We start from the raw sequence: 15,538 nt of genomic DNA, 5'->3' as shown, positions 1-15,538 counted from the left end.
CTATTTGAGCTGTGATATAAATCTCAAATCTCTAAAAATGCCTTATATAATAGTGAGTAATGAGGTATTTTGACAATAAGAAAACAGCTGACAAAGACTAGCATGTCTACAATTAGTATAACTGCAGACTTCATATTGATCAAGTCTCTGCAACAGCTTGTCATTTCTCTTACATTAACTACAGTACAGCTAATACAGACATACATAGCCATCATCTGCCCTTTGTTTCCCACCCCTGCCTTCCTCTTTTCTAATCACCCTTGACTGTTTGAATCTTCTGTGCTTCTCTCATACTGTAATTCTTCCTCACCCCTTAGCTCCTTATGTCCAGAGGTTGTTAACGACTCTCACGTGACACATGCCCTCAGTGCACAACATCTGAGCATCTTCCTCTACTGCTCAATGTCCTGTATCTCCTTTAAGTTTCACTTCCTTTCCATTGTCACCAGGCAGCTCTGACAATAACCTTCTCATTACCTTCAACAACACAGCAACAGCCTTGCCTCTGGCCACATCTCCACAATCCCCAATGCCAAAAAAAGAGCACTGTTCCTGAAATTCACTTTCTTGCAACATCACCTGTCTGGGCCTGCCAGGGCCAGAGCACCCTAAGGAGAAGGGCTAAGCTGCGGTTGAGTCCTGTTACTGGAAACACTTTCATTTTGTTCTGTCTACACTGTAACTAATGCATACGTGGTTTTCTTTCTTCTTGCTTTTATTTGTATTGCAAATTCTTTGAATAATGGTCATGCCTCTTAAATATTTAACACAAGACCTGTTTCTTCAATAAAAAAAAAAAAAAAAGGAAAAGATATTTCTAGTTATTTAGATAACTTATTCTTCCCCTGTAAGTTGTCCTTATTCTTGCAGTTCTGGTCACCTGAGAGGACATTTCTATCAGCTGACCTTACAGGAACACAGTACTCTAATATTAGTTGGGTCACCTCAAGCGTACAACTACTTGCTTTCAGTTCAGCAGGGTCCATAAAAAAAGCCATGTCAGAAGCCTCAAGGCACGTTCATCATCCTTTAACAAATAGAAGTTCACTACAAAAAACAGAGTCATTAAAACCCTGTGCAGCTGAAAAAGCAGGTAAGATCAAGACCTTTGCTATACTGTAGCTGCTTCAGCACTAACAGGAGAAAAGCACAGAAATACAGGATTTATATTTCTCCTGATTTCATACAGAAACAAAATCCCAAAGGTTGACAGAAATATATTTAATGAACGAAAAAAAGAGTAACACCTACTTGCTTTTATGCTTTGCCATTAAAACAAAATTACACAATTAAAATGTTGGAAGATTACTACAAAGAACAAAATAATAAAAAGACACCATCGGTGGTAAGTTGGTAAGACTGTTCCTTTAAGCAATATGGCTATACAAAGAACACTACTACTCAGGTTTTAATAGCTGGAAAATACAAGCATGAAGCAGAACAGGGCACACACTAACAATGCTGGAGACATCAAGCTCATTGCTTATGAATTCTCTTTTCCAAAGAGTACCATTTTCTAAACATCTTAAAACAAAGGTTCAATAACAGAATCCTCTTTAGTAAACACCATAAAATCACAGAATGATTCAGCCTGAAATACAACTAAGCAGGTCATGCTCCTCAATGCCACAAAAAAGCTCACAATGTAAGAAAGGGTGAAGCAAAAGGAAGAATAAGTATCAAACTCACCATGGACTTGATTGATTTCTGAATTCTGAGAAAGAATTTCATCTGCTAATTTTTGAGCAGTAGGCAAAACTTCTGTGTGGTGCACTGTGATCAAATACTGTACAAATTTTTGTAGTTGGTCTCTGTTCATTTGAAAGAGTGTCTCTGAAATGGGGAGATGCAGTTTGACCTGATCTGGCTTGCGGATCCGGTATAAAGAGAGTGCCACAACGTGGGCACAGTAAAATATGTCCTTGTTTCCACAGCTACAGGTCACTGAGGTAATCTTGCAACGATCAAAGCTGATAGCTACATTGCAAACAGTTTCTGGCTCCGATTGCATTGCAGGCTCTGTTACTGTGCCACTCAAGTGGAAACCTGTGCAAGGAAAAAAAGAGAACTTAATGATATATGTAAAATATATCTCATTATCAAGAATCTTTTGTTAATAGAGTAAAAGTCGTTGGCTGTTTCTGAGAAATGATACATCTTAAAGAACTTGCTTAATTACAAATATGATTAATCCTGTCTTTTGTACATACTGCTTTCATCTCCAATAAAATCAAAAGGGGAGTAAAAAGTTAGTTTACAAGTCCACTGCCATTCTATCACAACATTCTTAAAAGTCTGACAGCAAGAGAAATATTTACTTGATAAACGACAGCTGCAGAAGCAAGGCAGCATCCCATCAAGATCGATGTGAAACTCCTATACCTCAGTAAATTAGCAGCAATTTTCCAAACCCCCCATCAGGGAGCCTGCCACACCTCCCAGCAAATGTAACCATTCTCTCAATAAGTTAGAGGGAAGTAGTGCACTCTAGTGGCATGAACACAGGTCGTAGTCTCAACTGACTCACTGACACAAGTCACGTAATTTCTTTGCTTTCAATTCTCCCACCACTGAGCTCATGTTAAAGCTCACCTTCTCCCCAGGTGACCCAACAGAACAGCCATGTCTGTGCAGCTCTTCGGAGATACAAACTGCTGCAGTTACAAATACACAGGATGTCATATTTATAACACGGAATGAGACACATGCACTGTTCCAGACATCTGCATTATGGTTCTGTTTTCCATGCAGCATAACAAAGCACAAGGCAAAAGAGCTATGTTTGCTTATACTGTAAGGAGACATGGTATACCATACTTTGCTTTAGCAAAGATGCCATGTGTAGACACAGTACAAGGTCTCAAAGGCTGAAGATCCAACCTAAAACCATGCCCAACATGAAGGCCCAGGTTTGGCTCTCAGTGATTTAACACTGAATAGCAGCGACAGCGGACTTCTTTTTGACTTTATGTCAGCATGACACTAATTTCAGCTCAAGCATTAAGTCAGAGGTGTAGATACAGGGCAATGCAACTAGATCTCATATGCTGTACCAGTATTAGATTTGGACAGTACATATGAAATTTTGGATAGATACGAATAAGGTGTTATACATTAGCCACTTATAAGGGAAATAATATAAACCCACACTCCCTCAAAGTCAAAAACTGATATAATATTCTTGAAATACCAGAAAAGTGTATTGCAGTAAGCATTGTCACATGAAGATTAGACGGGGGGAAAGGAAAGAAATATATACATAGCTCTAACCAAAAATGCTGTATCCCAAGTAATTTTTAAAAAACTCTTCAACTTACAGGAAAAAGAGATGAAAATCTCTCATTTTTTTCCATTTGTTTACACTGTATGTTTCAGAGCAGGCTGTGCAGTCAGCATCCCTGTCTGGATTACATTCAACTGCAGTAGTCTGATATTCTATCCTGAAGAAGGTCACGCACGCACTAACCTTGACTTTGCAAGAGAATGTTTACCAGGTAAAGTAGTTAAGAGTCAAGGCTGAAGAGGCAGTAAGCTGTAAAGTGCACAGACAGGAAGGGGAGAGCAAGAACAAGCCCAGGCCTGGGCAGTATTCTTGCTCTTGTCTCCACTCAACCTTTGCTGAGAGAAGGGGAGTGGAACTGCCCCTCATATCACGAGCTTCTTCCTCTGCCTTTCCCTTTGGTTTTTAAGTAGTCACAGCATGTTCCTCCAAGTACCTTCTCTCAAAAAGAGAAACTTTGTAAAACTTAACCAGCTGTATTTGTTTCAGGTTCATTCCCAGTAAGTGAAAGTTGGATTGATGGTCCCAAAGAAACTGCATGGGAGTTTTTTTAAATATCAATTTTCTATGAAGCACACAAAAAACTCTCTAATCCATTAGCTGAGGAAAAGTCTAATGCTTGTACAGTGAAAGAGCCTGATCCTACTCTTAGTAAGTATCTGAACTCCTATTAATTCCAGTAGAAAAAGGCCCAATAAAAGATATTCCATTAAACGGATGTAAAATAATAAAAAAGACCAGCTAGCTACCCCAACAATACTACGACTTTTAATTTGTCAGTACATAATTCAAACATTCAGAAAAAGGTAAAATCCTCCCGGAAACATGAAGGTCTCCAGAAATATTCATTGTTAAAAGCAGGCCTGCCCTCAAATCCCTTTTCAGATACAAACACAGCTCATGGCTCCCTCTCCACTGAGTTTTTTAAGAATTCATATTACAAGAAGCAACATTTAGAAACACAGACCCTCATCTAAACAATGACAGCACTAATAGAGTCAACATACCTAACCTGCCCTTCTTATCTCTCAGAGAGTTTAAACAAAAACATCATCTGACCTTGCAGGCTAAAGATGTAGAAGCTGTGTGTATTAACTATCCCACCAGGAATGCCTTGTAATTATGGAACATTGTTTTCCTCCTCTTTTTCCGTGTTTTTAAAGAAAGAAATTGTTTTTAGTAAATATGACCTTTAAAAAGGTTTCAACACAACAGAGAAAACAATTCAGGAAATTTCAGCTCAGGAGCCCTGGTAGGGTTGTTATAATTAACCCAGCAGACATCAAATGACACCACCTCCACTGCCCCCAATACTGCAGAATACTGAGAGAGCTGTTGCTCTCCTGTAGACATAGCCTTAAATCTTTTTTAACCTAACCACCTAATATTCTCCAAATAAAGTGTGAAAAGTCAGTAGCAGGTAAAAAGTTGATGCACTGTGCTTTGCTAGAAAGTGTTCATCAGAAGTAATTCATAGCTTGCTGAGAAGCAAGATGTTCAATGGCCCTGCAAGAAGACAGAGGGAATTACCTGTGCGGGGGCTCGAATATAATAACGTTTCACTAACAGGTCCAAAGATGCAGAAGTCGTCTTTTCACCTAAAACTTGAAAGGTCTCACCCTAAACAGGTACTTCCCTTCAAAGGGAAAATTTCTTTTACCCAAGTTACAAAACCTTGGCTGGAAATACTGATCCATTCCAAAAATCTCCAAGAACACTGAAGAACACTTTTCAGTATAAGAGTTCATTCATTATTATCTAAAGACAACAAAAGAATTGCAGGTGGAAAAGCATGTGTTTATTACAGAAGCTATTTATCGAATAGGCATGTATCACCTTTTCCCTTCAGCTGCTGCAATTTGAAATGTTTTACTCTTTTCAAACCAGCATGTGACCAACAATTCAAGTCTTGCTGACATTTTCAATCTCCAGAGGCTTTGCATTCTCCAAAAATGTGTTTAGAAAAAGCAGTTGGAGCATTAAGACAATGTATAAAATAAAGCTCTTTTACAGAGGGATTTTGCTGCTGTTGAACACTCACGTCAAACATACCTCAAAAGTTATTTAACAGCCAATAATAAGATAGTGTTCTCAGCTGTCGTACTTTCAGAAGGGGATTGTGCCAAACGCCATCAGGAGGAAAGCATTAAGAAGTCTGTGAATTTTACAAAGCAATTTTTGCCAAAATCTGCTTGACAGCATCCAGTCCATTAACTAAAAACATTCTGTGACTGTACAGCTGCCTGATAAATGAAAATCTGCACTATTACAATGTAGTATTTGCCACCACAAGTATATATGCTTGTCATAAAAAAACCCCAACAACAAAAAACACTTCAGAATAAAACAAAAGAAAATTCAAACTCTAAGGCACTAAAGAGGAGAAATAACAGTGGTACGTGGAGAAGCAGCAGCAGTTAGGCTGTTAATTCCTCAAGTCAAGGGAATCTTGGATTTCCTAATCTAACAGGCTAAGCAGCAAAGTTACTGCACTAAACAAGCACCATCAATGACATCTCACAAGCTAAATTCATTTCTACTGTCACCCAGTGTTAAAAAACATTATCCTCAATATATCCAAGCCCAAAGACACATTTTGAAAACATACAGACCAAAATGAACAAGAACTGCCAGAACCAGCCAAGTGAAATGCTGAGGTGGGAAGGGAGGGAGGCTGGGGGAGAGGAGGACCTGTGCAGTAATGCCAGTGGTTAAAAAAAACAAACAAACAAATCACTCTAAGTTCATACTTGCAATTGAAGGATTTCATGGAAATGCAACCACACCTCACCACTGGGTATTGTTTATCCTTTACAGAAAATATAAAAATGTCAGAACTGGATTACAGTAATACCTCACAGCTTAAAAAATGGTGCTTTTGAATAGCTTTTCACTATGTGCCTTTTGAGAATACTGTACATGCCTCACCCACTATGCATACATTATCCTAAAATCAGGAAATATACCACCAACTGTATTTGGAAAATGGACGTGTTCCCTGATCCACTGACTCTTTTACCATGTATATATACTTTTAGTCAGGAACATATGTTAGCTGTTTTACTACCACAGAAGATGCCAACAGATGAAGTTACATATAGAGAAAAAAATGCAAGAGTTTGTTGTGGGAGCTGGGTAGTCTTCAGTGTGCAAGGTAATCTCTCCTTACATAACCTGATGTTGGTTATCAGAATCATACACTCTGTCTTTAACGATCATTTAAAATAACTTGCAGGCCTATGAGCTATCATTTATTCAGACTACTACATTACTTGGCAAACACATTATCACTGTGTAAACACCTCTGTTTCATCTTGCCTACCAAACAAAAACAGCAAGAAATGCTTATGAAAGTAGTTTCCAACCATGCCCACTACCTACTTTTTCATACTTACATCAGTGGTTACATTTTTTTTTCCCAAGACAAGCAAAAGTCTAAACTATGTTTACCTCTCATTCAAATTTTGCCTTTTAAGAAGTAGTTTTCCTTTAACATGGTAAACTAGTATCCTATATTCAGTTCTGTCTGAACTTTGGAACGCTCTAAAAACAGATGAACAACACACTTTGAAATTATTGTCAAAACTTTGCATGCCGCCTCTCAGCTTGAAGCTAAGGTTAAGAGCCTATTTATAAACAGAGAAAACACTGATTTAGGGTATAGACAAGCTTATGTTTTGAGGTCACTGCCACCTAGAATAAAATTGGCATTTTATTCCATTGCAACCACAGAGGATCTGTAACAACCAACCACCTGCATTCCACAACTCCCCTCCATAAAGACAAGAATCAGAATTTTATATTGCAGGATTTTTGCCAGCAAGACAATGGGAGCAGCATTAAATAAGACCATGCACACACACCACACTGAAAACTTAAAAGTTCACTACCACTGGCACATACTAAGAACATGCATGCTGCAACAGTGACAGCACTAGTGACTTGAACAAAAAAAGTTATTTCTCCCAACACTACAGATTCAACAGCTACATTAAAAGACAAAAAAAAAAAAATCAATCTTACAGGTCTTGCAGCCCAAACCTTCAAGTCTGAGAACTGTTCAACCAATTATGTCCTTTAGATAAAGGTCTCCACTAACCCCTCAAGACAAACTTGATCATATCTATGATGATCAACAGCAGCCGCTTATCACCAAGCAGGAGTCCTGGGTGATTAGGAATGGGATACATCCATCCAGACTACTCTTCCCTGAAAAAAAGGAAAGGCTGTCCAAACAACAAATAACTGCCATTATTCCTGCCCAGTAGCCATATCAGGTCTGGACTGCTTCAAGACAGATACAGACTGCAGCAGCTCATGCTGTCTGGAGGTGGAGGCATTGAGCAAAACATTCACCAAATGAGCATGGTCCCTCAAAGTTTCACTGCTATCCTTGTGGTTGAACAACTTGCAACCCACCCCACAGGAACAGCATACAAACTACTGAAGGACATTCTCACCAGCACTTCTCACAGCCTTAGATGACATCTCTGGAAAACCTGAAAGTTGAAAACTCCAACTCATTTAATATGGATATAATCAACCCCATGTTAGGTGTTCGTAGCATTCAGCTTTGTAGACACCGGGAAAGCATCAAAATCTAGGTGTAAACAAGAGATGTTTAGAAAAGTGCTTTCTAGACACCAGTAATATAGAACTTTCCTCTAGCATAGTGATGTTCAAATTGTGATCTAGGATGCTGTGGCAAATGATGTTTATGGCTTACAAACCAGAAGCAGAGCTGAAGCAGACAAGTCTCTTCAATCAAAGGTTAAACAGAGTGCTGAGATTCACTAAAACTGTGAATGCCAACAGAGTCCTGTGAGGTCAAGAAGGCCACTATCTATGCTGAAGAAATCATAACCTCTGCAAAATGTGGGAAAAGTAAGCCTGAAACTTCTGAGGGAGACTTAACAGACTAGCTGAGCTGAGGGAAACTGGCTGGATATATCATATAAGCAGCTTGCTGCAGTAGAACTGTGAAATCACAAGTCATCAAAACTACTGTGATGCTGAAGAGAAACTGGAAGTAAATTCAAAATGAAGGGCAGGGGGTAAAGAAAGGGTAACTAATACTCAAGAAGGTTGCTATAAGTGGAGCTACTCACCATGCTGTCCAGAGCATCCAGCTAACATACATTAAAATGTCTGTAGGTAAATTGTAATAGAATATAAATATAGGTCAGCATCATGCTCAAGTTTACATTCATCCATAACAAAGACTAGAAACAAGAGGTCAAGAGAGATTACTAACCTACATTTAAATTTTGCTAAACAAACCTTCACTTAGCTGGCAAATATCACAGGCCTTATTTATTGCAAAGGCAAAAGCCTGAGACAGGAGAAAGCACAAACAGTCTGCAAGGAGCTGCACTCTGAGAATACACTGAGAGTGCCCAAGAACAAGGACTGATTATGACCAGTCTTCAGAGGGTCAGTGCAAAGACATTTGTTAATAGCTTTTGAGGAGGAATTCACTCCTAGTATGGTGGGAAGAAGCTGACATCCTTTCTGCAGGAAGCAGGCAGCAGAAACTCCTCCAATAGCCTGAGGTATCTATCTCTACAAGTGAAACCATTTCAGCTTTTACCACAACTTTGGATTTTCATCACATATGCAGGGAGAAACTATGATTACTTGCTACAGCACAAGTATCAAGATCACAAATGGGAAAGTCACTGTAAATGAATAAGAGCAACAAAACCAAACAATCTCTACTCTTTTCACATTCTTTATTGCTGCTACCACGTCCTCTGCTTATGTTACACAGGCTGTATCAACTTCACTTTACTGTCTGAAGTTAGGGTTCAACCTAATTTGTACAGTAAAGAATCATAAGCAGCAGGTGTCTACGTGGTTTTTCAAAGACGAACAGAATTCAGCTAACACTGGCCACAGAACAGCACAAAGGTTCAACAGAAGGTGCATGAATGCAAGAAGGAAAAACTTTTAAAATTACATCCTGCTTGACTCATTGCTTTATCATCAGAAAAAACTGCTTTCTCATACGCTTGATAAGGGTTTGATCAAACTTGTATTTTTAATCAGAAGTGGACAAAATCCTAAAAACGAAGACAACAGCAACCACTGATATAAACATGGGAAGAGATTTTAAAAATATGAGAAAATTACTAATTCCTGATAAGAGTGTGTCTGGATTTCCACAGTCACACTTACAGTTTGAAAAACCCAGCACAGGATGTCTGAAACACAGGAATCCTGCAGTAAAAGGTATTAGGTCATTCCAACAACAGAAGACATTTCACTGAGTAATTTAAGACTGCACTGAAACAGGTCAAATTTAGGCTATGCAATAGCACAAGCAATATAATTTTGAATCTAAACTAACCTTCCATCAGGAAATGTTATACTTGACCTAAAAGAATAAACTACCACTCCCATTTCCATTACTAACTGGAGAATAAGTAATTTTCTTTTGTTTAAAAGGGGGAGGGGAAAAAAGAATAAATCAATGCTGCACTTGTGCCAATTGAAAAATGGCACAAAACCTCACAGAAAATAAGGGAGACTTTTTCTTTATGGTCATGATTCTATTCTTCCACTAGTATACTAAATATCCATGAATACTTGTGGGTTTATTGCTTCAATTTTCTAGCAAATGTTTGTGAATTACTGCAAGAGTCAGGTTATTCACTGAACTGCTATTTCATTCATAATCAAAGTGGAGGTGAAAAGAGAAAAATAGGCTTTTAAGTGTGGAAGCAACAGTCTCTACGTAGGACCTTGGGAGGAGCTCAGTTCATTTTGGACTGTAAATTTTACAAGATAAATGTTTTCAGCAACTTCTTCTAGTCACCAGGGCACTACAAAGGATTCCAGCAAAAATAATGAAGCACAACACAGTATTTCCTGACAAAGCAAGACAGAAAGCCACTAAAACCAGAGCACAAAGAGTTCCAGAATTAAAGTCTAAAAACCCACCAATATCACAAGTGAGTCACCCTTGCATGGCTGAAGCCAGCATCAGAGGAAGCATCTTTTTTTCTAGCTCTCCAGGGCCAACTGCAGTGGAGTCACAAATGGGGACTGCAATTCCAAAAAAACCTATTGTAATAACAATAAGAGTAGTTAAAAAAAAAGGTCAGCACAGGTCACTTGTACTACACGCCAAAATATCCTTGATAACACTGGCGTGCAGCCCAAACCCACACAAGTAGACATAACTGTATGAAATCAGGTTCTTGTGCTTCACAATTTTTCCCTACTGTTGCTAAGGTAGATCCTACCCCACTTCTCAACAATTTCAATTATTACTCCATAAAATCAAATCAATATGCAGCAGCTCTGGCTAGTGCACCCCATCAAAACTGGGTGATAAGACTTGACATACTAGTACTACTCCATACAGACACGCACCACCTTTTTCCAGACAGGGACAAAGAATAGGTTTTATGTAAGACAAACGGATTTCCAAAGGGAGAGACAATTTTCATTGTAAGTTGCTCGTACATCTGTTAACATCCATAAAACAGAAATACCTGCCAGTTCAAAATAAAAAACTAGGTATGTTCCTTGGCATTTCTGATGTCTGGGAGCTGCATGCACAGCAAGCACTTGGAAGCTTGAGTAGGGGCATGCGGGTGGGGAAGCCCAATGTACATTCGTCTACTAAGCCAATTCGGAGCACTTGGCTGCTCCTCAAGCAATATAGGTAAGACCAGTATGCAATTTTCTTCAAAAAAGTTAATTTTTTTAATGAGGTAAAGAGAAGCCCACCCCCTTCTCTAAAGCCATACACTAATTCTCCTTGAGGCGGAGAAGCATAGCATTCTTCCTTTCAAAAGCCAACGAGTTTTGGGGAATATTCACCTCTAACCTGCAGCACTCAGAAATTTAAGAAGTTACACTTATCTGACTGTTAATAAAAGATTCTAGGTAGTATGTTAGCACATAACATGTTATTCAAGCCTCTATTAACATACATAGGGTTGAACAATAAAATGCAACAGAAGATTATTTTTTTTCTTTTTTTCTTCCATGTCTCACACTCACAAAATCAAAATCTTCCCAACACCAGCAAGGGAAAAAAAAAAAAATTTGGAAAGACAAGGGGATGAAGCAAAAACAGAACTGCACAATCAAGGAAGTAAAACTTCCAGGACACATTAAGGAAAACAATCTAAGAAAGGAGGACAAATTATACAGCAAAATACAAGCTAATTTGTCATTTATTAAGCAAGTTACTAGAATTCAGCATCCTGTAGTTCAGGTTCCAGACCAGGTTTTACAGTACATAAGCTATTAGACTGACCCAAACAAAAAGCATGTCTGGCAACGTATAACATTTCTAACTTTCACTGACAAGCCAAGAAGCACCTTGCAACTACCTTTTGACAGAGGAAAAGGAAATAATTACAACACCACCACAATTTATTTCACTTTTATAGTGCAATGTAAAGAGACACAGAAACAAGGCAACAGAAGACAAAAACCTCAAGGATGGCAAGTGTCTCCACCAGTGAGCCAAGGAACAAGCTGCTTTCATGAGACCCCTGCTTTTTCTTGCAGTTTATTTTTCCTGGGCTTCAGCTTCTGCTAACTTGTCTATACCACAAATATTAGCATCTGTGATAAGCTGGTAGGTGGTGTACCTCTGGAGGTGTGGTTAATGCCTTGTTTTGTTAGTTTTGGTTGACTACTACAGTAGTCAAGAGTTATGCTTGCTGATGACCATGAAACCCAACCCACAAGACATCATAGGTACACTGCTGACTAATTTTGTGATTCAATGTTTGTTAATTTTACTTATCTCAAACCAGACACACTCTTGTAGGAGTGCTAAATCTCCTTTTTGATGCAGTTCTCATGCCTACAGTCTACCTTTTGCAGTAATGAAAGGATCTCTTGTTTATGCTCTTACTTTTTATCATAACCTACCTAAATATAATTGGGAAGGGGAAAAAAGGAAGACCATTTCAAGTTCTTGAAGAAAATCATGTGTATTTGAAGTCCGAAACAGATGCAAGTAAAGATGGAGGGTGTCAAAAAGCTGAACAGGAAACATATCTCTAACATTAGTTGTTGATACTATTACTCATGGTTAAAAATTGTTTTCTACCTTAGATAAAGTAAGACTAAATTCAGTGATGCACAGTACAGGACTGTCATCTGCCTAAGGCTGTACCATCCCACTGCATTTACATAGCAAGACACCAATAACATTTTCAGTGTTGCTCAAGATACTCAGATTGAGAGACATTCTAGTATTTAAAGTAGTTTTGTGCCACAATAAGACAAACATAAGTAGAAGAGAGTTAAATTCAGTATCCAACCTCTCTTACAACGACAGAGAACTATAATCTGAAAACTTGGCCTTTAAGTTTTAAGCATGTCAGTATTCCAGGTCTCAGCAAAATAAACTGAAATACTTTGAAGTCAGGGGCCTTACATAGAAGAAGAGAGATTTATTTTCTTCATACTTTAAATGGTTTAAAAGAAATTTAAATTATTTAGAAAGAATGCTCTCTGCCTTGTCCCCTGCAACAACATCCCCACCCCTTTCTGCAGATTTCCCTTGCCCTATCTCAGCAGTGTAATTTGAAGGAAGACAACTGGGTACTTTGTCAGAGCTGTCCATATTTTAAAATTATGATGCCCAAAGTCCATACATACCCTCTTCAGACAAATTGGAAGGAAAAAAACTGTTTAACTAGCACTATGCTTCCAGAAAGTCAATTATGATTTAGATTATCTACTGAGAAGTGGTTCAAACAGGTCATTCACTATACCAGGGGAGATCAAACAGACTACGTAGCAAGGGTTACCATTCCCTACATATGGCTTTTCCTGTTTACTTAGTAAAACAGGAAGCTTCCTCCTCTGATAAGGAGTGAGCCAGATATCAGGAGATACAAGAAATTTCCTTAGAAATCTGTCTTTCCTCTCTGCAGTCTAAATCTCTGGATGAGAGTGTGGCACACCATACATGGATGCATCTCCTGCCTTTCTTATTCTCCAAGCAAGTCTTAACATTTCAGATTCACAGACCTAGCTTGGTCCTAACTAGCAATGTTGATGTTTTAAGGTTCCTACACAAATATTTGAACATCAGACCAACTGTTTTCAAAATACTTTAAAAACACATAATGACGTCAGCAACGAACCTGGAATATCCAGCTTGCAGGGTATGCAGCAAGAAAATCCTGTTTCTTATGAAGAAAACTCTTATATCTGAGCTCTCACAAAACAACGCCTGTAAAATGAGCAGTGCTAGCTGAATCTCCCAATCTGTGATCTACATTAATTGGATCAAAAAGCATTCTCATATATTTTGAAAGAGGGATGAGGGAAATCATTGCTCACCTTTTCAGTGTCAATTCTTATGTATGCCTTTTTTTATTTTTAGTTCATCTGCTGGTTGCACACATGAAAAGAAGTAGAAAACAAGACATCTACTACCTCTGATAAGACACTTAAATCTATCACCATCTCATCCCTGCAACAGGCACTTGACATGCCCACTTGTCCCTTTGCTGAACAATTCCTCAGTTTGTATACAAACAGCTGAGCATCTGTGCTGGTTTTGGCAGGGGGAAAAGTTCATTTTCTCCATAGCAGTTAGCATGGAATACTCTTTTGGATTTGCACTGGAAACAGTGGTGATAATACAGAGATGTTTAAGCTGTTGCTGATCAGTGCTTACACAGAGTTAGAGCCTTTTCTGCTCCTCACTCCACCCCACCAGCAAGGATGCTTGGGGTGCACAAGGAGCTGGGAGGGGACACAGCTGGGACAGCTGATCCCAACTGACCACAGGGATATCCCATCACATATGGCGTCATTCTCAGCATATAAAGAGGTTGGAAGAAGGAAGGAGGAGACATTTGGAGTGATGACGTTTTTCTTCCCAAGTCACTGTTACAGCGTGATGGGGCCCTGCTTTCCTGAAGACAGCTGAACGCCTGCCTGCCATAGGAAGCAGTGCATGAATTCCTTATTTTCCTTCGCTTGGCTTTTGCTTTACCTAAACTGTCTGTACCTCAATCCACGAGTTTTCTCACTTTTAGTCTTCTGATTCTCTCCCCCATCTCACTGCAGGCAAATGAGCAGTTGGCTATGTGGGACTTAGTTGCCAGCTGCAGCTAAACCACGACAGCATCCCTCTTTATGAGTTTACCCCTAAGAGCTCAGAAATGTTGCTCCCTTAAAAGCACATCTCAGCACATCCTGCTGGTTTGGGCTGCTGGAACACTCTACCCCTCCCTGATCCCCTTCGGTTGCTCATGGACTATAGAGCTGAAATTAGCTATTCATTACATGTGAAGGAGACACACACAGAGCAGCACCCTGCTGAAAAAGACTCCTATTTCACAGGGCAATTTCACAACTACAGCATCTGCTTCCTTACTAATATGTATATTTAATGCCACTGCATAATGTGCAGAATTATATGCTGTTTAATGCAGTTTGTTCAGATATTATGTGCTCTTAAGTAGCATTATTGCCTTTGAAAAACACTGTACTTTTTTTACAGGCCGCCTCCCTGGTGTTCCTTGTAACAGAGCCCCAAACAAATAAGCAGCTCATAGACTATTCTAGAGCAAAAACCCTGAGGACTCAGGGTGAGGCAAGCTTCTGGCCTGCACTACTAATTTAGTTCTTTTCCTAGGTCTCTCTCCCCAGTCTATACTTTTACACTGTTTTGATATTAATTGAATTGGAAAAGAATCATATCTTGACAACTGGTGGGACACATACTCCAGGCTACTCTTGCCACCGGAAATGTGAGTACTCGTATTAAAGCAGCAGCTTTAGTCTTTCTTCTAGAAGATGGTCAGAGTACCAGCACTAAGTTCTACCACATGCAGTTATAAACCATTTTGTTGACATAGCAAATCACCTCAGAGGAAAAAAAAAAAAAATCAAAAGTTTTAAGCTAGAGTGTTTTGGAGTCAAGTGTGGGACCAGCACATGTATGTCACATGCTTCATGCCCTTCAGGAAAAACTTCAATATGCTCCTATGCCAAATGTCATCTTAAGACAGTCCCAACAATCCTCCCCTACACCTCATTCAGTAAAAACTGATTATGAACACAGTTATTTCAGGTGGCAAAATGATTGTGCATCTACTCTAGAAGGCAGCAAGCACTAGCATCTATGGTTGCCACCTCAGATTTTGACTTGAATTACATATTTCCAAAGAAGTGTAAGCACAGGAAATGAATCTGATCTGCATAACTGAAGTGATGCCCTCTGAGAAACACTGTTTTAAATCTGATTTGGAGTAAATGACAATC

At 39.0% G+C, this 15,538-nt stretch overlaps 1 protein-coding gene across 3 annotated transcripts in view; it reads right to left on the bottom strand.

Moving 5' to 3' along the window:
* The window catches only part of ZSWIM6 (zinc finger SWIM-type containing 6), a 110,080-nt gene that overhangs the window by 47,124 nt on the left and 47,418 nt on the right, over positions 1-15,538 (bottom strand). For all 3 annotated transcript variants that reach the window (XM_027634687.1, XM_027634686.1, XM_027634688.1), the window contains one exon: positions 1,690-2,046. In XM_027634687.1, coding sequence (XP_027490488.1) covers positions 1,690-2,046 — 357 coding nt within the window. The remainder of the gene's footprint in view (positions 1-1,689; positions 2,047-15,538) is intronic.

This window comes from Corapipo altera, unplaced genomic scaffold, assembly GCF_003945725.1.
Source record: "Corapipo altera isolate COAL_440 unplaced genomic scaffold, ASM394572v1 61411, whole genome shotgun sequence".
NCBI classification, from domain to species: domain Eukaryota; kingdom Metazoa; phylum Chordata; class Aves; order Passeriformes; family Pipridae; genus Corapipo; species Corapipo altera.
This window is presented reverse-complemented; position numbering and strand designations above follow the sequence as displayed.